The sequence below is a fragment of the Poeciliopsis prolifica genome, unplaced genomic scaffold (genome assembly GCF_027474105.1).
Source record: "Poeciliopsis prolifica strain line A6 unplaced genomic scaffold, Auburn_PproV2 SCAFFOLD008, whole genome shotgun sequence".
NCBI lineage: Eukaryota > Metazoa > Chordata > Actinopteri > Cyprinodontiformes > Poeciliidae > Poeciliopsis > Poeciliopsis prolifica.
Window position 1 is genome coordinate 12,665,491 of NW_026562383.1, and position 23,613 is coordinate 12,689,103.

The 23,613-nt window shown below is 38.0% G+C and overlaps 4 protein-coding genes across 6 annotated transcripts in view; 1 reads left to right on the forward strand and 3 right to left on the reverse strand.

The window, feature by feature from the left end:
• Window positions 1–1,964, reverse strand: part of bcl2b (BCL2 apoptosis regulator b) — a 33,555-nt gene extending 31,591 nt beyond the window's left edge. Inside the window, exon 1 of the mRNA XM_055033191.1 lies at window positions 877–1,964. Coding sequence (XP_054889166.1) covers window positions 877–1,428 — 552 coding nt within the window. The 5' untranslated portion in view covers window positions 1,429–1,964. The remainder of the gene's footprint in view (window positions 1–876) is intronic.
• A 1,570-nt stretch (window positions 1,965–3,534) lies between these two features.
• On the reverse strand, window positions 3,535–10,650 carry kdsr (3-ketodihydrosphingosine reductase). The gene is made up of 10 exons (XM_055033047.1): window positions 10,229–10,650; window positions 8,950–9,039; window positions 8,562–8,618; window positions 8,393–8,458; window positions 8,205–8,300; window positions 7,559–7,750; window positions 7,199–7,282; window positions 6,959–7,042; window positions 6,761–6,862; window positions 3,535–5,919 (listed from the first exon to the last, which is right to left on the reverse strand). Exons 1-10 carry the CDS (start codon window positions 10,415–10,417, stop codon window positions 5,800–5,802), a joined length of 1,080 nt encoding a protein of 359 aa, XP_054889022.1. The 5' UTR covers window positions 10,418–10,650; the 3' UTR covers window positions 3,535–5,799.
• Window positions 10,651–11,485: 835 nt separating this feature from the next.
• vps4b (vacuolar protein sorting 4 homolog B) lies at window positions 11,486–21,563 on the reverse strand. Of its 2 annotated transcripts, XM_055033048.1 has the most exons (13): window positions 21,322–21,563; window positions 19,794–19,905; window positions 19,459–19,559; window positions 18,204–18,315; window positions 16,862–17,012; window positions 16,655–16,713; window positions 16,443–16,562; window positions 16,179–16,335; window positions 15,896–16,044; window positions 14,292–14,373; window positions 13,989–14,208; window positions 13,761–13,901; window positions 11,486–12,949 (listed from the first exon to the last, which is right to left on the reverse strand). In XM_055033048.1, exons 1-13 carry the CDS (start codon window positions 21,340–21,342, stop codon window positions 12,848–12,850), a joined length of 1,527 nt encoding a protein of 508 aa, XP_054889023.1. In that variant the 5' UTR covers window positions 21,343–21,563; the 3' UTR covers window positions 11,486–12,847. The 2 variants fall into 2 exon arrangements, with proteins under 2 accessions (XP_054889023.1, XP_054889024.1); XM_055033049.1 differs by lacking the exons at window positions 19,459–19,559; window positions 19,794–19,905; window positions 21,322–21,563 and adding an exon at window positions 18,832–19,088.
• A 1,181-nt stretch (window positions 21,564–22,744) lies between these two features.
• Window positions 22,745–23,613, forward strand: part of LOC129361788 (laminin subunit alpha-3-like) — a 65,705-nt gene continuing 64,836 nt past the window's right edge. Inside the window, exon 1 of one of the 2 annotated variants that reach the window (XM_055032882.1) lies at window positions 22,745–23,453. In XM_055032882.1, the coding sequence (XP_054888857.1) occupies window positions 23,178–23,453 (276 nt within the window). In that variant the 5' untranslated portion in view covers window positions 22,745–23,177. The remainder of the gene's footprint in view (window positions 23,454–23,613) is intronic. The other variant, XM_055032885.1, reaches the window with a different exon arrangement.

Here is a 23,613-nt window from a genome sequence, read left to right on the forward strand (position 1 = left end):
TTTATTTTTGAATGCAGATGCTTCTTTTTTGGAATAAGGTCATCTTCTGTCTCTCAATGACAAATGATAAAAAATGTTGCCACCCAATGTTTAATATTGGCACAAGCAACCATAAGCCAATGCTTATTTTCATTGGCTTCCATTTTATTTCTAAATTAATTGAAGGATTTGCTTCTATTTTGTCCTTTAACAGGCAAGCTTCATTTCATCTGTCTAAACCCCTGTCCTGTCTCAAGCACCATCTCGCACTGCCGATGGCTGCACATGTTCCAAAAAGTCGCTTGTCATTTCACTTCTTCACCATTTTGTCGGTTGTTATGTTTGGTTTTGTTGCACAACCCTTTTAGCATTGTTCTTTTCACTTAAGCCTTGGTCTGTGAGGCAGTTACAGTGAAGCTCTTCTTTAAAAATAATGAAATGTCAAACTCCTTAAATTCTAAACCAGCTTTTACTTCCCCAAATTTTCATTTCGACCTTCTCTTCTTCTGCTTCCTGACAGCTGTCCGTCTACAACTGGCTGTCGAGTTTAAAGGGAGGGACTTATCTCAGAGCGTGGGGAGGTGTGACCTAACCCTTGATTCTAATTGGACGCGAAGACTTTAACTGCCAACGTGGTCATCCAATCAGCAGCTCGAGCAGGAAAGGCCGCGCTCGCGCTGAGGCGCGTCACATGCACATCTTTGAGGATGATTTTTATTAATGACCGACCTCACGTGTACTTTCGGTTCTGAGCCGTAAATAAAGCCACAGAGCGAACCCCCGTGATCTCAGCCAGTGCCCGGTTTCAAACCCACGCACTCGGACCAAAAAGGAGGACTTTTGCGCCTCCGTTGCAAAAAAATCTGCAAAGCGCTCAAGAGGCTGAATGAGACCTACCCATCCCCCGTTATCTTGTATCCAGCTGTCAAGGGGTCCATTTAAATATTCCGTCATCCACTCCGCGATGTGGTCCACCTGCGATGTCATCTCCTCTTTGGACGCGCACTCCACGCACACCGTGCTTCCGAACTCGAAGAAAGCGATAATCCGACCCCAGTTCACGCCGTCCCGGAACAGTTCGTTTATGACCTCGGCGAACCTCGTCCTCGCCGTGTCTCTGGTGAGGTACAGCTGCTGCGACATCTCCACGAAGTCCAACTGGTACAGTTTCTCGAGTTCGTCCCCGGCGTCGCGCAGGACCCGGTGGATGTCTGCGTACGGGTCGGACTGGGAGATCCGCCTGCAGAGGCGGTGGGGGTCGCTGTCGCTGTCGGGCCCCGGTCCTGCATCGCGGCAGCGCCGAACCAAAGTCGGCGAATGGTCACCTAAACCTCCGTTATTGGCGGCGGCGTCGTCCGGGACTCCGTTAAACCCCCACACGTATCCCCGTTTGGAGAGTTTATGGCAGATGTAGTTTTCCACAATGTTGCGATTGTAGTCGTTCGCCATCCCTAAATGTGACACTTAGTGTAAATCAGAGCGTGCCCTAAATAGAATGCATTCTGATCGGAATTGTGCGGTGCTGTTCAATCCCACTGCAAAGCCTCGTCTAAACCTGGGTTTATGCTGAGATCTAAGAAACGCAATTAATTACTCCGCTCCACGGGCGAAAAATATTTAATAAACTCAGAAAATCAATTTGAGGCGAAATAAAAAAGCCCGATTTGGATCTAAAAAAAAAAAATAATAATCCTCGGTTCCGTTTAAGCAGGAGTCTTCTTTTCCCGAATCCTTGCAGGGACACTGCTGGGGAGCGATCCAATATGCGGAAGAGCTTGGAGTAGTTTGCTTGTTCCTGTGCACATCCCCCAGGCGTAGACGAGCAGCGATTAGAAAAAAATATATGAATGAAAGCCAAAGTTGTGCGCGCCTGAAGGGGGATCCACGGCGGCTCAACGGATTTTAACCCCGCTACAAGCCGAGCAGACGCGGGGCTGTGAGTCAGACAAGGTCGGACTGGGTCCTCTTCAGCGATCACTCCTCATATCAGCAGCAGCAGCAGCAGCAGCAGCTCCAGCCCACCACCAGTGGGCCGCGCTCTCTTTCTGACGTAAGCTCAGTCTCCAACTCGATGCGGGGGGGAAACCCTTTTTTGTAGCCAGTGTTTGAGTAAGTATTGCACTATAAATGTATGTGCTATTAAAAGCCAACTTTCCGTAAGAACGCGTTCCTTTCATTTTTAAAACCGTGCGTGAGAAAACGGTTCAGCTTTCTTTTCATCAGCTCCGTTCTCCCCCTTGTGGTTGAAAGAGTTTACTAAATCTTTGGCCCCATAGACCTAAGACTGTTTAACATTTGCACTTCTAGGCACGTTACGAGCTTAAAATGTTTTCTGTACTTAACCACTACTTAAATAGTGCAGACTGAGTATAAAAGTAGAGTAAAAGGATAACAATAATATTAAAAATAAAATCTGGAAATTGAAGCGTTCATTTGGATACAACTCATTTTATTCTGAAACACCTAAATTAGAGCAACCAATCAACTTCAGAAGTCAACTATTCTAAATAAAGGTGATCTATGTGTACTTTTTTTTTTAAAAAAGCGCTTAGGTGAAGACCTGAGGTTTTCTTTTTTTTTACAATATTGGTTGATGATTAGAAAACAAATATAACTGTTTAAAAGAGTGACCACTATTCTGTTACATTTAATTGTCACTCTTTGGAACAATTTTCCAAGAGTAGGTTAGTATCAATCCATCTGAAATTGGTACAAATATGGGACAACCGTGAGCCTATCGAGACATGATTGTCCACATAAGCTTACAGGATCGGCTCATGGTAACTTTAGAGGAGCTGCAGAGATGTACAGCCCAGGTGGGAGGATCTTTTGATAGAGACAAGCATAAGACATTCACTCTAAAAAAAAAGGTCTTCATTTAAGATGTGAGACTGCTGCTGCTGCTAGAAAAGTCATAAGAAAATCATATTTGCAATTTCTAGTTAGATGAGACCAAAAATCAACTTCATGGCCTACATGAAAACCTCACATTACCCTGAATACACCCTCCCCCATGGTGAAATATGATGGTTGAGGTGTCATGTTGTGGATGGACACTGAAGCTGGTCAGAGAGAATGAGAAAATGGTTGCTGCGATGCATGTAAATACAGGACAGTCATGAAAGAAAACCTGTAAGGCGTTATAAAAGATGAGACCAGAGAAGATTACCTCCCAGCAAGACAGTGCACTTAATACGACAGCCAGAGATAGTTCAGTTAAAAACATTTTCATGTTAGAATGGTTCCGTCAAAGTCCAGACCCAATTTCAACAAAGATTTTGTGGCAAGACCTTAACACTTCTGTTCCTCATCCAATTTATCTGAGCTATAAATAGCTTGCAAAGAGGAATAGGCAAAACATTCTATTATTTTGAATTTAAAAGAAAATCTGTTACATCCACTTCACTAATATGCCCTGCTTTTGTTCCAAGAGGCATTTCAGCTTTTGCAAGGTGCTGTACAATGTACAATCTCTTAATCCTACATAGCACTACTACTAATGTCTTACTACAATACTCAGAACAAGAAGTAAAACTAAAACACTTAGGCAGTTAGTTCTTTTTTCAATACAATTATTTATTTTATCATGTAAGAAAATAAGACATAAGAACGCGTTCCACTTTTGAAAACTTCTTTCAATGGCACACAAGGTGAAGGTGTTAAATCATTTTGGCAGAAACAGAAAAAGGGAGAAAAAAAAAGTCAGAGCAAAACACAAGAGTATGCAGAATGACTTTCATGTTCAATATTCTTAAACTGATGAGGAACATACTGATAACACTATTGAGGAGCTGGGGAGACTAAAGCTTCAGTTTACACCGATGTTCAAACATACTGTAAGCATAGGCTTTCTTTGCATAGCTTAAAGGTGTTCAAACAAAACTGCTTCTACATAAGCTACATGTTTCACTATGTGTTGCTACCTCAAGGGGGGAGGAGAACTTTATAAAGCAAATGCATGCAGGATAATGAAATGATCTCCAGGTGTAGGGCGGAATGCCTTGAAACCAATATCAAATGAGAACATCATCAAACAAGTCATCCATTCCCACGTTCATATCTTGGATTGAGTAAGGCTCTTTTTTTCATCATGAAAAGAATAGAAACTGATCAAATACAGAGGAAAAATTGAATTTTACAGGGAACAACAACAACAACAAAAAAGTGGATTAAGTCACACTGTTAAGATCTGTCCAACTCATAGCTTCTGACTTATCAGTTGTCACCTCTTAAGGCTCACAATGACTCAAGTCGCCCTACTCCATGTTTTCTACAAGCGACGATCAACAGAGCGGCAACATAAATTTAACATCTTTTGGCATTCAAATGTTGGATCTAAAAATAATAAAGAGTCCAAAAGCCTGATTTGAATGTTGGCATGAAGGTACATTCATTGTAAAATGGGCTAAAGGAAGACTGTGAGAGTCTATGAAGCATTTCTTAAGTCTCTGGAAAGATAGAAGTTTATTCAAGGCTCGACAGAAACCAGACGGAAATTTAGAACCAACTGTGGAACTACTGGTCCAAACTCACAGAGATGCTGCCTGTCTGAGTGATATTTTGGACTTTGTGTAAAAACAAATTTCTTTGCTGTCAGTGGACCTAAAGAGACAGGACTCGAACCAGCGAGTCAAGTCTTGACCTGACTCAACAACAACCAAACAGACAAGTGAATCCCAACAGTTTCCAAACTCGGATGCATCGACACACATGATAATAATAATAAATGAGAGTTGGGGTGCAGTGTATGAGCTTGCGCAGGTGAAAAGTGAAATCATGTGCTGGCTTTTCTCCTTTCGCCCTACCTACGACTTCATGGCTTCAACTCGCAAAAAAAAAAAAAAGCTTCTTTTCTAAGCTGGAATGATGAAGAAAAGATTCGGTGTCTTAATAATCAAGAAGATTAAATCAAATGGCTTTTCTGTCCCTCACTGGGTTGGCTCAGTCACAGTAAAAACACACATTCATGCACACAGTTCACCTACAATTATTGTTTTGTTTTTGTTGTTACCCTCACTGCATTTAAAATGAGAGACATCAATATAATTTTGGATGGATGTTTTTTTTTTACATTTTCAAAATCAGAAATATTGCAAAAACAAAAAAAAAAAAAACCTCACTCAAATATCAATAAAGAAGACAGTTACATCACTTCACAGCTTAGTACACACGCAAAGCACAAAGACAAAATATACGGCAAAAAACCCCACAGAGTTCCAGTCAGAGGTCATTCAGTCAAAAGGGAAGGTGCTTTGCCTGCAAAGACTTGAGGTACAAAACCTATTTAGTGAAAACTCTAAAATTCTCAGTATAAAGTGGAGATAATTCTGTGATATAATGTAACAAGACGACAAAGTGTAAGCTTACTTTCTGTTTTACATTATAGCTCGCAGTAGGAAGGAATTTTAAGCCATATTTGGTACAACTAGTCAAGCGGTCTTCTGCTTCTGTTCGCAAAGAAGAAAAAAAAAAAGCACTAGTGTGACTCAGTGCTTCAAAGGAATCACGTATTATAAAAACTGCAATGTTTACTCTGCCCCTTCTTCTTCTTTCCATTCCTAAAACGAGGAATTGACATTTAAGCACAGGTATGCCCTGTTCAAAGAGGGCAGAAAATGTAAGACTTAATCTTTAAAGAGAAGTGATGTCACCAGAAAGTAAACATAAAACACTATGTTTTTTTCTGATCTTTTCATAGTTGATATCAAACTTTTGGCTTGCATGTGCATTCCAACTCAATTGTGTACATTTGTAAAGACGGAGGAAAAAGCTGCAGAGGAAGAGGAGCAGTACTGGGCTGTGAGGACTTTAAGGCTGCGGCTACTCCTTCTTGTCGGCTGCTTTTGATTGCTCCCTCTGAATCATGCAGCGGCGCACGATGCTGTCAAAACTCCCCAGGTAGAAGAGGGCGATACTCCGAAACAACCCCATTGTGACAATCTGTGTGAACATTCAAAGTTACAACCATATGTACAGCAAACTGGCATGCTTGAGGTCATGTTTTAATCACATCTCAATAAATTAGAACATCACTGAACAACTGATTTCAGTAACTGAATTCAGAAATTGAGACTCATACATAATTTACATTCGACACACTAGTGTGTGTGAGATATGTTTTGTTTATTTCTATTAAGTGCAATAAGTCCGATATCGACCAGGAAATTAATGAGGACCTCATACTTCCTGTTGCCAACAAGCTTTATAGATCAATTTTAAAGTAGTTTGATATCGTCCCACATTACCAAAACTAGATTTCTGATCTTAATCATAAATCTGATTTGAATATTCCAGGCAGCAATATTGACCACAATAGTGCTGCCAAGATAATCTATGGAGTATCATCAAGAGGAAAATGAGGGGCTCCAACAATGGAGAAAAGTTCAGTGCTACTTTTAAAACAACCTGGACTTCCTTAACACCTCAACAGGGTCTGAACAGATCTATGCCACACAGCGTTGAAGATGTAATTCATCCTTCTGAATGTTTGTCATGAAAACAAAGGCATGAAGATACTTTCGCAGCAGGCCAACATTTATGTATAAAAAATATTTTAAGTCACTTTTTGGTCTAATTTCCTTAAAAACTTTACTGTGGGGTTTTATTAGATAGAAGCCATAATCCAAAACTAACAGAAGTAAACGCTAAATATACATCAGTTTGTAGTTCATCTATACTATATAGAAAAAAGAATTACGTTTTGAATTGAATTACTCAAATAAATCTACATCTGAGAAAAATTTCAAGTTACTGAGCGGCACCTGCATGTGTATGTTCGTACCTGCTGGAGGCCTTCTGTGATGGAAGTGACAGGTGACATTCCACAGGTGAGAGCTGATAGCATGTAACCATCTGGGCCAACTGAGCTGTTAAAGTTTCCTTGCTGCAAAGACAAAAAAAACAACAACAGGGAAGCTTAAACTTTAACACAATATACATTTTAAAGTTGAGTCAACAGTAGCTGAAAGAATTTTCTTACCACCGCATCCCTGACAAAGATTTTGGCCACTTGGTCAGGCTGCCAAACTCCAGAGGTTTCAGAGATCAATTTGGTCTCTAAAGGCTTGGAAGAATGAAAAGCAAAAGCAGTGAGAAATTAGAAATTACTGTCACTTTAGTTGTTAAATGAAAATATGCCAATCCATAAATTAATACCACAGTAGAACTACATGTCTGTAACCATATCTTTAACCCAGATTAAGATGTAATATTAAGGCACCTTTGATTTGTTCTCTTCAGCCAGTAGCGGAGTGTCGGTGTCAGGTGGGAATGCCAAAGTCACATAGATATTGTAGGGCTTTACCTGGAAGTCAGTAGTAGCATGACCAGAATATAAATGACAGTAATAGCCTTTCATGATAAACAAAACCCCCTCATTTTCTATAATTTTTTTTTTTTTTTTTTTATGATTGGAGACATTTTTAAACCCGCCTCCATTAACATAAAAATAATCTCCTAAAACAGTTCTAAAAATATGTAAAACTATTTCAACTACCTGTATTTTGTATATATTTTTAGCTGCTGTGTATCTAATAGGTGTGAAGAGAAAAATCAGTGGCGGAAAAGCAAGTAAACCAACCTCCATCTGCAGTGCCTCTGCCAAGCCACGCAGAGCAAACTTGGATGCAGAGTAGGCAGTGTACCCAAACAGGCCGATCTGACCCGCCTGGGATGACACAAACACGATCCGGCCCATTCTTCGCTCCTTCATGGTGGTTATCACAGCTCGTGCCGGATAAACACTGCCCAGGTAGTTCAGTTCCATCATTTCCTACACAACGTAAGGCCAAAGTTCACATCTAATGCAGGAGAATGGTTGGAACTGCAATGCATTTCACAATTTAAATATGCTTGTAAATGTACAATTAACAGTTGTAGAGATTTACTTGTTTATAACACAACAAGACAATATTAGGTTTTATTCAAATGCTTCTTTTATGGGTCACTTTTTTGTGGTTACCTGAACTATATATAGATCTGTGTTATTGAATAGTTTAACACCATCAAGTATCCTTCTCAACAGGAATAAAAGATCATAATAGAAAACTATTATGATCTATCACTCTAAGCCAGGCACTTCAAAAAACACACATTTTCTGTTCAAAAATGCTCAACCTCACATTTCACTTTGCTTTCAATGTATAAAACATGCAATATTACTTACATTTAGTAAGTTTTAAAGAATCCTATTAACCTCTTTAAGATTAGAAGTCACTGGCACTCACCTTGAAGCGCTCCACCTCCATTTCCTCAAACTTTGCAGAAATGGACGTTCCAGCACAGTTTATAAGCATGTCAACAGGCCCAAGCTTCTCCTGAGCCTGCATAGCAACAAAATCCCACTTTTATAACACTACTCTAAATTATTAAGAGAATCTGATATGTCCTATCAACATGAAGAGAGTAACATTACCTGTTTTATCACATTTTCCACCTGCGTGTAGTCACTGGAAACATCCACTGATACGCAGAGCACCACCTGAATAGAGAACGAGATTAAAAAATTCAATCAGGTGTGAGGTTCTAAATGACAAGATGAAAATGACCAGTTCGTAGAGTGGATTTTTAAAAGATAAAAATACCTGCTTATCGTTGATGGCATATTTTTCCACCTCCTTCTTTGCTCTTAATAATTTCTCCTAGAAGAAATGCTGTACGTAATTAATCAATTATATAAACATATTGCTTTTGAAATAAATTAGTGTAAAGCGACTGTAATACCATTCATATACATTAGCTTACACTGGACCATGTGAATTAAACAACATATTTCAGGAACAATAATTATATCACAGGATCACCAAGTGTCAAACAGAAACTAAAGCAAATTTTTGCACATGATCGTTCACCTGACATGGAATAAATTCACCTTTACGTGCGCAGGGTTTGACGTAAAACAAAAAAACTAAGAGTTGACTGTAATAACAGCTTGTGGAGGACTGGAAGGACTGGTTAAATGTTTGCACTGACCTCGTCTCGAGCGACCAGAGTGATGAATGCTCCTTGTCTGTAGCACTGAATTGCAATGCTTTTCCCAATCCCACTGGAGCCTCCTGTCACCTGATCAATACAGCAGCAACATGCAAAGGTCAGGGAAGCTGAGAAGATGTAGTTGCAGAGTATTCACAGCAAACCTCGAAGTGATGAAAGGGGAGTCTCTATAGACTTTTATTTAAATGAACTTGTAGGTTATTTACTGGGCAATAACCAGAAAGGTAATTCCAAAAGGACAGAGTTACTACTTAATATATATTCTAGACATTGCTGCAGAACATTTACCAACATACAATTTATTACTCGAATATTTCAGCAAATCATGTGACAATACATGCTTCACTGTTCGATTTTTTTCATTCTGTTTGGAGTATATTGATTAGAAAAACATTACTTTCAGAGCTTGTGAGGGATCTAAACCACGCCTATTCTGAGAGCAAGCCTAGAGGAATAAAAGCCAGCGAAATAGCCCTTTTGAATCTCGCTAAGTTATAAGCAGGCAGAGGATGGTTACTGGCATCAAAGTAAGCCAAGTAAGTGCTAAAGTTTGCTTAAAAAAATAAATAAAAAATACACTAAATGCTCATGAAAGTATCAGAATGACTGGGGTTTTAGAGTTATAAAGAATATACTTAATGCAGTACCACCTTTGCTGCGCACAGCCGGTCAGCTGGCAGAATAAAGGCTAGAAAATGTTTCCCTTGGTTCCAATAAAGACAAAATCTGTACATCTTTAGTTAAGAACATATACTTTAATGCAGGAGTTAGGCTTATTCATAAATTCCTCTTTTTTTTAAATTTATTTTGGCAGTAACTCTATAACCATAAGTTGGTACTGGAACAACAAAGATAAAATATGTAATATTAAAATCAATCCTTGTAAAAAATAAAAAATGACAATATTTCGTCTGAAAAATCAAAGTATATCGTGCTCGGTTTTCCTTTTTTACATATATACATTCATACAGACCTGGAAAATATTGAAAACCAAGGATAGTTATCAGTCCTACGTAATAACCCTGTGTTTGTCGTGGGCGTGTCGCTCCATAATTTCCTCCCCAAAAAAATATACGGGATTCAGAAGAAACGAGTCGAAATGTTAAAACACTCCTTCAACCGTAGCGCTGAACTGAGTCAATGTCTACTCAGAAAATAACTTATGTACTGTGTTAAATTGATGCTACAGCCCGAAGGCGGCTGCTCTCTCAAGGAAAGAGTGGACGTTAACTACTGTTAACGAAGTAGAGGTACTCACCACGACGTGGGCCCCGTTCAGCTTCAGAGGTTTGGGGCTTATGAGAGGCGATATCATGTACAGTAATAACACAAAAGCAACAATGAAGGCAGCGACGACAAGAAACATAATGAACGGCAGAAGGAGCCACCAGGAATGGACGAAGAGCCAATCTGTAATCGGTGAACTGAACTCTTCCTCGGAGGACATGGGGGAAACCTTAGCTTGCTTGCTAGCTAGCGGGCCAGTTTCTTCGCTCCGGTATGACAGCTATGAGACAAGCGGCGGCCCTGGGAGGGGGAGCTGGTGAAGCGCGGACCTCTGGGGAGGGGTCGCTCCAGGTACAGGCAGCTGGTCAGACTTGTAACGGCCAGGTTAACGAGCCGTTCTGGACTTTAGCCCCTTAAGACAAAGCGCTGTCCGTGGAAACTAAAACAAACCGAACTGTGTACAGTAAACGGTCAAACTTGGTAGTTGTAGTCCTAAACTGACTGATTCAACAGTGGTCCCTGAGTTCAGAGACAACAATTCCCACAATGCAACGCATCATTAAGGCACTTTGAACTTTAGTCTAAAATAAGTGATACGCGTGAGTCTCCGACAGACTAGGAGGAAAACAAAGATTAATTAAGAGGTTGTCATACGGATACGGTTTTTGTCAAAAAATCTAATATGACAAAAGTTGTTGTCATTAATGCATTATACCTGATGGACAGGTCAGTCAAGCCTCTCACAGAAGAGCTAAAGAGGGACAGTGGCTGATTTTCAAAACTTTCTAAGGTTTTTCATGCATCGGTTGATGGCTGATCTCCGAAAATTAAAGTTATCGGTGCTGATTTATCTGTGCACCCCGAAGTAAAATATTAATATATTATTAGAAAAAGTTAATATCTTTAATAAAAAAAACTTTCCTAGAAGCATTATTATACACAACTATTTGGGTAAAGATTATTAATCTGCAGTTTTTTTATGACTGCGCTACACAACATATTCAGCTCAGTGGTGGTTCTTGCATGGTAAACCTTTTACACATCCAAACACACACTTCCCTCAGAAGCCCACCCTTCAAAAAGCTTTAATAGACAACTTATTAGCATTAGAAATTGAATAATATGCATTCTTTAAAGCTTTTGAAAAACAGAAGTTTGAATTTTAAGTAGCTGCACATCCTAATTAATAGCAATATAACAGCAGTGTTACTTTTTGAGGAGCGCAAAACAGCTTCTAAATCTACAACTTTTACAAATTCCTTTTGCAGTTCATTAAATAAAAACACCATTTGGTATCGCTGTAACTTTTATTTACACTAAAGAAATGAAAAAGAAAACATCGGACGCATCAGTTACCTCTTCTCACAAGAAAAGGCCCAAGAGTTGGTTACATAAATGTGTAGACATACACTGTAAAATAAGACATCCCCCTTAAAAAAATTACAGGAGACAGTTTCCACATCTCAACAGCAACAGAGTACGTTTGTATACAATCTCTAAAAGAGCATCATTGAAATGCACATACATTGTACATTTCTTAGTTGTAGTGACAGAGCACTTGATATATATTAGAAGTATGACTTAATTTAGTAATAAACCAATATAAAAAAAAAAAACATGCATTTTTTTCTGAAAGGCACGTGGTGCAAACTGCCATTTACGGCTATCTGAAGTGTAAGATCAAAAATGCAAGTCATTTCTGTTACGTACACAAGGTCCTCTTAACTGAGCCATCAATGTCCACCTTTGACCTCTCAATCTTGCTTAAACCAAATCTATTTCATTCCAATATCAGGCCCAGATTTTTTAACCTTTCAAAGATAATAAGCAAAGCCTTTTAGTATAAATGAATATGTACAGTTGTTTATAGAAAGAAATCCTTACTGAGTTGTGAAATAATTCAAAGCTTTAGGTCCTTCAGGAAAGGTGAAATAATGCTGGTTTACCCACAGTGGTGATACTTTTTAAGGCCCAGGTTAATTTTAAATAATGAATCACTTAACACATTTATCTGCAGCTAATTTTCTTCAAAACTGCATCAAAAAAATTTATCCAGGCATTTGCATCCAAGTCCATCTTTAAATTTTACAATCACAACCAGTCTCAGACAAGAATGTTTCACTTCCAAAACTTAACATATGAAGATAGTCTTTGATTTACACTGTGCAAGGCTTTACATTCCTTGATCTACAAAATAGGGCATACAATGTATGAATTATCTTATTAAAATACGGTTTATGGAAAAACAATAATGAACTTGGAAATAGTCTGTAAAACCAAAATACAAATGCAAGTTCTAGTTTGAAGTACCCAACTTGCAATAAAAGTACGTCTTATAGGTTTCTCAAACCTGTTTTAATATTCTGATTATAAATACTTTAGTGCTCTAGGACTTACACCAAATTAAACTCTGAAGTTTCCAATGAGGGTTCTTTTACGTTTAAGCAAGACAACTATATGTAGCAAGCTTTTGAGTTTCTTTGGACTGGAATGGACATTAAAAAAAATCTTCCACCCTTTTTAAATTTGTACTTAGCTAACCCATGGGGCCTAGAGAATAAGGATGAGACAGAGAGAGAGAAAAAAGGATCAAAAACAGTAAAGAGACAATCACACTTTCATTGCTTTGGTTAGGCTCTTTGGATCCGATCTAGCCTTCCTGTCCGAAGTCTTCTGTAAATTTTTTCAGTTTCTCCAAGTCCTGTTCGTTGACTGTTGGCTTTGTGTTGGACAGAGACCTCAGCATGTCAGGCTAAGAGGAGCAGGAAGAAAAAATGATTAAAAATAAGTCTTTTTATTAGGAGTGTAGAAATTTATAAGTAGGACTTCATTTTTGATCATGTGAACACATACGCTGTTAGATTGTTTTGAATAATCAACTCTGCAACATTAACTTGTCAGCATTTTTGTCAGCAAACGCAAAAGCACCTCCCTCTGTTCTCGAGCAGTAAAGTAACTAAATAGAACTGGTCTTGTTTTTTTATTACAGGACTATTTTCATACAACTAGTAAAATAAATGCACATTTATAGAAATAGTTACATTTTAAACAATTTAACCGCAATAAACAACCCTTGAATTGTGTTTCCAAGTCTATGTAGATATCAGATTGACTTTTTAAGGCAGAGTTGCACATCTATGCTTGACACAACAACCAGACAGTCACCAGCCAATACTAATTTCCAGTTTCTTTGTCATCTGACTTAGCAGTTCAGTTTTACTGATACAAAAAATAAAATAGAAGATGCTTAATGATATCAGAAATCAAAGAATGACAATATCATCCCATTTATGCAAAGCAATCATCTCTAACCTTCATGTGCTTTACATTGAGCTCAAAAAGGTGCAACCAGGTCGATGCTGATGATTGTTATCTCTTCTTCTATTGGCATTAGAAGGCTCTACATGGTGGAGTTCTCACCATTGATGCATTTTCCAAACAGGAAAACAACAATACTGGACATGCTGACTACTGCTCAGAGCAAATCCAAACAAGTTGACAAATTCCAATCTGATGATTGATTAGTGCATCTCCAATGAACACATTTATAGTAGTTTCCTTACCATGGACACCACCGGTTCCATTAGCTTCTCTCCAGGGACCTCCATCCAGGTCATTTCAATTGCGTTGGGATCACCAGGAGAGCATGGAGTCAAAAGGTCATCGATGATAACATTTGGATCAGTTCTGGATGAACCTCGTACCTTATATTAACGACAGAAAGATTGTGAGCTTATTTTAATGTGTTATGTAGTTAGATTAAACCTTACAGGAGCCTTATAAAGACATACCCGTTTGAAGTGGGTTGCTGACTGGACCTTTCGAACAGGCTGCATTAGAGCATCTCTGACGATGATGCTGATGTCTGCTCCTGAGTAACCGTCTGTCTTCTTCCCCAGAGCTGCAAAGTCTGATTCAGTGAGACTGTTGGGGGTTGAGCCGAGATTGAGTTTAAACATGAAGGAACGGGCATGCTCCTCAGGCAGTGGTATGTAGATCCTCTTCTCAAATCTGAAATGATTATTTATTTGCACTGAGAATAGGATAACAACAACTGGATTTTACATACCTTTAAAACATCTCGCAACATTTACCGTCTTCTAATGGCAGAGTCTAGAGTCCAGGGGATGTTTGTGGCTCCCAGCACTAGCACTCCCTCATTGTCATTACCCACACCTGTAAGGCAGACACAAACTTCAATAAAACAGATCAAAGCCACATACAATTTTCCTGCTGATGTCTTCACATCTATTTTCCAATCAGTCCCTCCTGCTGCAAAACACCCATAAGACAAGATGTAATCACCCCTCGTACTTTGCAGATGGTCGTGACTCCTGTGTTTGCAATTCTCAAGTTTTCAAATATCCTCTTAGTTCCAAAAGTACCAATTCTCATTATGACCAGATAGTTAATGTACTTCAGTAAAGAGAAGAGCAATCATTGTACCTATCCATATGGTTTACACTGGAACATAATGGTTTGCACAGACATGGTTATGAACATGGCACCTTCAGGGATCTTGAAAGATAGTACTCAATGATGGCAGACTTGAGGAGGTCAACAATTCACTTCCTGATATTTTGAACTTTTCTGACATCAGAGGAAGAAGCTTTTTCATAAAATCCATCTTCAGGAATGCCTCCGTTATCTTAGTACAAATTTCTAACTTTGAAGAAAATAAAAATATGTGAAAAAAAATTAACTTTACTTTAAGCAAAAATCAAATTAGCTTGATGATAGCCTAAATAATAAACTAAAGCAGAAAACATTTTGGCTTATTTATTATTCAGGTTATCTTATTCTACAGTTTATTTATATGTGGTTTCAGTTGCGTGTGAAAGCCCCCACATTTAGAAATATATAGCAATTTCATTGTCAGTTCTGGAGTGTCATGTCTTTACCTCACCTAAAGACATAAAACTTGTTAAACAAAGCTGTTTCCATATACAAAATAAGTGATTACTTTTAGAAAGTATTTTAATTTTACACAGTAATTAAATTATGAACAATGTGTAATTAACTGGAACCTATTTAAACTATAGACTTTCAAAAGTTTAGCCATCACACCAAATTTTTAAAATAAAAATCAGGATTAAACAACAAACCAGGAAGACATTTTATATCAAAACAACAAATAGTACCTTTAACATTATTTCAGAAATTAAAGACATTTCTTATATGGCAAGTAACTCAGTTTTTTGGGGTTTTTTTTGTCTTAACCATATATCTGTAAACTCATGTTTAGAGTTAAGATGAAGCTTACCAGCCTACAGTCATTTCACAAAAATAGGTGGCACTGATTTCAGCAGCTCATTCACCCAGAAAGGGAGAGAGCAAAGTGTATACTTCCCCTTTTCCTTTTCACTTCTTTTGCTAGTTACGTTAGCAAGGACACGTGTCTTTAACAAAAAAGGAGAAAAAAAAATAAAACGAGGCTACTTTGTATAACTTCTTTGGAACTCATAGCATTAATGGAAATGAAAAAGCAAATGCTTAAAATCTTTTAAAAGGAAAATAGATTAAAAATTTTTTTAAAATGACCAGATTAACTCTAGAGGCTCTTCCTCATATATAATGTGACAAATTTATACTTTGTAATGTTAACAAATCTGAGTTTACAATTATATTACACTGACAAATACTCATTATACTCTCTGTTCATTAATTATTGATAACAGCAGTGACTGTTTACACTCACCCTGCATTTGAACCAGAAACTCCGTTTTAATTCGGCGAGCAGCTTCACTCTCGTTTTCACTTCTTGAACCGCACAATGAGTCAATCTCATCAATAAAGATGATTGAAGGCTTATTCTCCCTGGCAAGGCTGAAAAGATTCTTCACCAACCTGCAAAGTGAAATGAAGTGTTTTAGACACTTAAATAACAACTTCTTTGAGGCAATTTTTTGATTACCCTATTTGTCATAATTTGTCAGAAAAATTAATCCCTTTTACTTTGAGTCACTATGTCTACAACTCACTTTTCACTCTCTCCGAGCCATTTGGAGACAAGGTCCGATGAAGAGATTGAAAAGAAGGTTGAGTTGTTCGCCTCTGTTGCCACCGCCTTAGCTAGGTAAGACTTTCCTGTGCCAGGAGGCCCAAAGAGCAAGATCCCTCTCCATGGAGTTCTCTTTCCTGACAGTTACATAAAGAACTAATTAAGACTACAAATGACTGTAATGAAATAGTTAATTATTTAACAGACAACTAATGAGACAGACATCTTTTCAAATGAAGTATACCTGTGAAAAGGTGGGGGAATTTGATTGGAAGAATAACGGCCTCTTTTAAAGCCTCTTTGGCTCCCTCTAAACCAGCAACATCATCCCATTTGATGTTAGGCTTCTCCATAACGATTGCACCTGTAAAGGAATTGTATAAAATTATCACCAGGAAGGATAAATAGAATGCTTGTCCAGAAACAAAATGGGTTTTTTTCTTGTTCAGAACAAACCTGAGAGTTGATTTTGGAATTTCTTTTTCTCTGGATCATCCCCCTCATCACTTTCATTCCTGGGCACAACAGCATAAGTATTATAAATCCAAGTTAGCTTTGATCACATTTTTATATTCATGAATGGAAACCATCTTCTCCAACAACGTATATGAATAGCACAACAGAAGACGCACAGAGAGCCAAAGATCACACCCATTAACACACCCTTTGTCATCAGACTGCGACTCTTTGACAGGCTTAGCAGGAGGAGCTTTTTCTTTCTTCTTCAGATACTCCTTCAACTTCTCTGCTCTGTCCAGGTACTCTGCACACTTTGCCCGAATGCTCTGTTTTGCTTTGTCTCCTTGGGCCTCATCTGTCAGAGGTTCACAGAAAAGATAGAAAAATAAAGGCGTTCACTTTGCTATGACAAAAGAAAAAGAAATATTCTCAGTGTGTGTATATATATATGGAATTTGATATATATATATATATATATATATATATATATATATATATATACACACACACACACACTGGGCATGACCAATTCATACCTATATTTTATATACCAACATATTACCATTTCCTTCTTTTATACTCCAGTATTACATATGTTTACTTAAGCCATTGTCTATAATAATGCTTAATGGAATTCTGTTATTTTCCTAAGAATTTAATATTAACTCCCTGTTGGACCAGTCAATTCTTATGGAATTTGAGATATTATAACATCCAATCAATTGTAAGTATTATGCATGTGGTCAAATCACTGCATTTTCTTTGAGAAAACCATGTGAAGATTCAATATAATGACTAAATTACTATTAATTCAATAATAACATGTCTGTTTGGTGTGGGGGCCTGAAACTTGCATCTCCACAGCATCTCTTAAGACTAACATTTCTGTAAATAATATTTGACAGAAATTATTTGTCAAATAATTTGGATTTTTCAGCTTGTTGCTGACAAGGGCAATATAAAGGTAATATAAAAAGAGGAGTTAATTTCTCTTAATTTTCCATAAATATTAAAATGATTGAATTAGTCTCATCATAGCCAAGATGTATTCCACTTTTTTTCATTTTGTTTAGAAATCTAAAATAAAATAAGCTTTCTCTTATTAAATTTCATAATGAAACTAATCCAAAACTGTATATTGTTCTTAAGCTTTATAAATTATCTTTTTCTTAGGGTCAAAGAGAACTTGAAGCTCCACACAAGTTGCACATAGTGGGAATAGAAATAAATGTCTCTCTTTGGACAATAAACATTGCTGACCTCTGGCATAGCACACATTGTTGATAAAAAAAAAAAAACATTCCATGGCATAGCCCTTCAATTTTAACTGAAAAAAATTATATATATATATATATAAACTACCAAAATTTAAATTGCACAAAATAGTAAAAGGGCAAAATGTTCTGCAGCCCAGATTTTTATACTAAATATTTTCCAATATGAAATACACAATTTTCCAGAACATCGACAGCTAAAATAGTTTATTATCAAGCTTTGACTCCTGACCTGCTAAGCAGTTATTAATTTTGTTAAAATGTTCTCTCACATTTTACTACATGAAGAAAGTACTGAACAGCAGCCTGATAGAGACGCAGTGCCTCCTCGAAGTTCTGAGCTTTATCCTCCTGAGCTGCCTTGCTGGCGAGATCAATCGCTTTCTGAAATAATAGAGAGAGAACAAAACAATCGTAATTATAACACCACCTGTTTGTACTGATGTTAAAAGGAAAACCTAGCAGCAGAGTTATTAAACTAACAACTATTATGAGGCCACATTAAACCTGTTAGCTTGTCAAGATAACCTCATTAGCTTCCTTTAGAGTGAGTAAAAGCTCAGCAACCGCATTACAACAAACTTCAGTGCTAGAAACGTCGCAGAAAACACAGAAAAATTATGTCAGCCAGAGCTGGTCACTTTATTCATCACAAATTAACCACCGACCTGTCAGCGAATTTAGCTAGCAATGCTAATTAGCCTCTATTGTTAGAATCGTTACACACTTTGAACATATTTAAAGGGAGCAATATCTTGCAGAAAGTTAAAATACCACCTCACATGTCTGGATTATATTACTATTAACACTTTAAGTAGAGATATTTAGGCTTAAAAAACTTTTTTTCTGTAGGTTGCCGGAGCGCTGTAGCGAAGCTCAAGGGTTGGTCGCAACACTTACCTGTAAATTATTGTTGGCCATAAGGGCTATATCACTGGCTCGATATCCCACAAAAACGCCACAACAGTGGGGAAAAAATACTTTCAAACACTCTACGTTAAATTTCAGCCGCACATGTAAACTGCCAGCTCGATAATCGAGGTTTAGAGCCGAATTGTTTTCGTTTGTCAGATCGCCTGGAGTCAGATCAGGGAAGCTACTTCCGCATTGAAAAGTCGATGTTCGCGTGCACGGAATGTGATGACGTCAAGACGTCGCTGCAACAACGCCCTTTCCTTTTTAAGAGGAAAACAAAAACAATCTCATTTTATTCTACAACAGTAAATTGAAAATAAGTGTTAATTTGCGGACATTCTCCTCCAAAAATACAAGTATTTACTTTCTAGAGGTAGTTAGGTGAAAATCTAAACCAAACAATAATCTATTCTATTTTCTTATTTTTATTGTTAGCTGAAGTGAAACACTATATAAGTAGAGCTCAGACAGGAGGTGTACAGGTCAATGTTCTTACCTCACGCGAGGTAAATTTAACAATACTCAGACCTCCTATCACCAACACAAATCGTAGTTTGTACTTCTTCATCGCAGACAATACTGTCCACATGAAATAAAATGCAATGTAATGACCTCTTTATTCTCTAGATACTGTTGTAGATCTTCCACTCTGTCCAGATACTGTTTACATGTATCTCTAATCTTCTGGTTGCCATCTTTCCCTTGAGGTTCACCTGAAACGAGCAAACGGAATTCAAATAAGCATCACAAAAAGAGAACACTTGTCATGAAATATCTTTTGCTGTATTGTTACCTACTGTAAGAAAAAACAATGACTGTGGAATCAAACAATACATGTAACAATCAAGCCATGGCATTAACAAACTAAGTACGATCTAAATATTATGCCAGTAATATAGTAATGTTTGTGACATCAGCTATGTAAGCATTCCACCATTTCAACGCACGTTTCAAAATGTGAAGAAAATACTTGACGGCGTGCTGGTAGGATCGAATGGCCTCCTCATAGTTTCCAGCCTGGTCCTCCTGTGAAGCTTTCTGTGCTACAGCAATAGCTTTCTAAAAGAGCAAGAGATTAATCACACTATATATTGTAATGTTAAAGATGCAATTTCTTCCAGCCATGATAAATCGTTTAGCTTATCCATTTGGCTTTGTCACTGTAGATCTTGTTTCTCCTTTTCACCTTATCCTTATTTATCTTCTGTCACACTGGCCCTCTGTATGTCATAGGAGTGGACTGATTGAGTTAGTCATAAAAAAAGAGTCAGTATTAAAACTAGCAGGTCAAACTTTTTAAAAATTTTGATGGGCCAGAAAACGGTAATTGGTGCACCCCATAATATCCTCTTTCAAAACTACTTGGTATCTTCCTGTTTTCCTCTTCCCTGACAGTTTCATATTCAAACTCCTTTTTCCGATGTATCCATTATCCTTTCTCTGTGCTTGTCCAAACTATCTCTGGGTGATGGGTTTGGACTTTTTGCCAAAAGAAGTCTCATATTCAGTTAGCCAGAAGTCATGTACTCCTGTGCAAGCCTGTGGAAGAATGAGACCAAAACTCCTTTTTGTGATAAAATCACCATGTTTGGAAAACTAATACAACACAATTTCAATTAGAACACAATGGCCACAGTGATTTGTGGTGGTGGCAGTATCATGTATGGGTGCTTGCGATCAGCACGGGAAATGATAAAAAGATTTCCCGGCCTATTCATGGAATAGTTTAGATAAAAAAATAAAATAAAATTGGCAATGACATGGATGTTTACCACTGATTTATTGAAACTACACAAGATGCACACCCAAAAAACTCAAATGAATCGCTGGGTTATTACCTTAAGTTTTTTATATACATGTCAGAAGAATCTGACATATATAAGCTGAGTTTTGTATGATATATATCAGAGCACTATTTGTGTTTGCTACGCTTAGAGTGCAGTGACTTGCAATCACAGCATTGCAATCTATTGCTACAATGAATTTTCAAGTAACATTTATTATTACTTTTAAATTAATTGCAATAATGTGTAAATGAACTCTAATGTCCATATTGCCCACTATGGGTTAGAATAAGCCAGTTACAAACTTAATTTAATTCGGAAAATGGTGTTAACATACTATGAATCCATGCTGTCTGAACTTGAGCTTTGAGCAAAGAAAAATTGAGAAAACAAACTGACAAGCAAAGCTGGCAGTTTACAGTGGGAATGACTTTATGTACAAACGCCAAGAAATAAATGTCTCTAAATATGCCTCTGACTAAACAGCGTTAACTCTGGAGAAAGAAGCACAGGGAGGAATGGAGCTCACAACCAGCGTCCAGCGTCGGAGCTATGCCGAGATTTGCTATGCAGAACAGACAGCCACGAGTAAAAGTGTTGCCATCATAGATTGTATATTCTCCCACGCAGACGTCAACATGAAACCAGGAAGCTGACCCGGACCAGTCGTTCAGAAAGCTATCCATCCTACCTGGAGGTTTGTTGGCTCCATGTGGAGTGGACCATTTAAGTAGAACAGATTGATAAACTAATCCCAGCGAATCGTCTTTTGGTTTACGATTTCAGCGTCGCCGAACAGTTCCTGTTTGCTTATCGCTGCCCCATCGCTGACATAACGCGTTCAGTCTGGTTGTCCCGTCAGAAGAATGGCAGAAATGCCTGGACACAAGAACACTCCTGTCAATGAGTCACACTGTGAAACTCGTTTTCTGTTTAGCGAGTTCTACACGAAAGTTGCTGTTTATTTTAAAGAACCAACATATTTTAAAGTTGCTTTCACGAGCTCATTTTGACAAATGACAGAAAAAAATGTCATTTGGTTTTTTTTCTTGTTTCGTTTTTGTTTTACTCTTTTTCCTCTGATCTAGATACATTGCGACAAAGGAAAAACTGAAACCAAGTTCTAAACTTGAGACAATGTAATGACAAGCTTCTCCACTAGAGGACGCCTTCATATAACTTTGTTTATAACTGTTTCTTTCTCTCTACTAAATCAGTTTCTACAATCTGTTCCTAACTGCAAAATGTAAAATAAATAAGTGGGACTAAAACAAATGTTATCACAGAGATGTGATTTAAATGTCACACTCTTAAAGCTGTGACCAACAAGACTGTTTTCAAATGTTTTATTGTTTATATAGTTAAATCTGTCTGGTCCCACACAAACGTTGAACCTTGCTCATGTTTCCTTACATTTATCTGCCAAGTTAGAAACTTCCTGGCTTCCTTCAGCCATCAGATAAACTCTATCTTGCTTTTTTTGACACAGAGCAAACTTTAATGTACAAACCGTATGGTCAACAGCAATGAGATCAAGGACATAAGCGTAGTGTTAGTTCACTTAATGTGTTTGGCATAATTCACATTCTGGAACACGCAATATTGTTCAATTTCAACTGTCTTGCTGCTCAGTAGTATTAAGTGAACCACTTATAGGTGGTCCTCCTTGTTTCAGTCTCATCCACTTTGAGGATGCGAATATTACCCTGCCAACAACAGAATGATGCTGCCATGGTTTGAAAACTCATATCTTGATTATTTCAGTTTTGGAACAAGTAGTTATTATTTCTTGATCTGCACTATCTCAGGTCATGTTATTATTCAAAATTGCTTTATTTACCTATCTATCTATCTATCTATCTATCTATCTATCTATCTATCTATCTATCTATCTATCTATCTATCTATCTATCTATCTATCTATCTATCTATCTATCTATCTATCTATCTATCTATCTATCTATCTATCTATCTATCTATCTATCTATCTATCTATCTATCTAATGAGCTGTAGTTTAATGTGAGGCATCTAATCTAGATTATTAGATACCAAATAATCTACAACCAATAGGAAAGCATAAGAGCAAGTGAAGGTAAGCTTGTTATTCAGGAGCCATAAGAAAACAGAAACACGTGTCTCTGGTGAGGGAGTGAAGGCAGTGCTAATTGTGCTGACAGACTTTTGGCCCCAGCTCGCTCACGGCGCACTGAGGAGTTCAGCTCGTCCAGCCTGACACCTGAGAGCTCTGCCGCAGCGACACGCTTCACTTTATTTCGGAACAAGGAGGACTCGCCTCGTTTCTTTTCGCGGATATGCGCCGGAAAAGAGGGCACACCTCCAGGAGCGGGACATAAACGTCAGCCATTGTCAGCGTCTAAAATTAGCGAAGGCGCAGATCCACTTAAATATCTCCTCGAGGAAAAAAAAAAAAAAAAAAAAAAAGAAAGAAAAAGAAAAAAAAGGAATACATTTCATGGACAGCTCCAGATGACGAGAGCTCCTCCACTCAGGCGGAGGGTCGGGTTCAGCATCTACAAGGATCTCTGATGGAGAACACTCCGCGGCGGAGGAGAGGAGCTCATCTCCGGGCCGTGCTGCTCTTGATCTTTTGGACGACACTTCTCAGGGACGCGGACGGCCAGGGAACTTTTAGTGACTTGACGGGGTTCAGTTTGAATCCGCCGTACTTCAACCTCGCAGAGGGCTCCAGAATATCTGCCACTGCAACCTGCGGCCAGGATGAAGCTGGCGCGCCGAGAGTTGATTTGTACTGTAAGCTTGTCGGAGGACCAACTCTGGGTCTCCCTACTCAAAATATACAGGTAAGGGAATAAAATAACTGCAGATCCACGTGTAGTGTAATAAACACATTAATATTACGATTAGCTACTATTATAATTATAATTATTATTATTGCTCAATTTAAATTGTAAAGACAAGCATGGTAGCCTTTATTACACCCCAGGGAGCATTTTGTAGCTT

What these genes read in the sequence shown, in the direction of transcription:
- kdsr (XM_055033047.1), bottom strand. Translation starts at nt 10,417, where the DNA reads ATGTCCTCCGAGGAAGAGTTCAGTTCACCGATTACAGATTGGCTCTTC. An exon ending in ATGCCATCAACGATAAGCAG is followed by an intron (nt 8,459 to 8,561) that starts GTATTTTTATCT and finishes TTCTCTATTCAG; the next exon opens with GTGGTGCTCTGCGTATCAGT. An exon ending in TGGAGGTGGAGCGCTTCAAG is followed by an intron (nt 7,751 to 8,204) that starts GTGAGTGCCAGT and finishes TACGTTGTGTAG; the next exon opens with GAAATGATGGAACTGAACTA.
- vps4b (XM_055033048.1), bottom strand. Translation starts at nt 21,342, where the DNA reads ATGGAGCCAACAAACCTCCAG. An exon ending in TTTTCTTCACATTTTGAAAC is followed by an intron (nt 19,560 to 19,793) that starts GTGCGTTGAAAT and finishes TGCTCGTTTCAG; the next exon opens with GTGAACCTCAAGGGAAAGAT. An exon ending in GTTTCTGGTTCAAATGCAGG is followed by an intron (nt 14,374 to 15,895) that starts GTGAGTGTAAAC and finishes TCTGCCTTACAG; the next exon opens with GTGTGGGTAATGACAATGAG.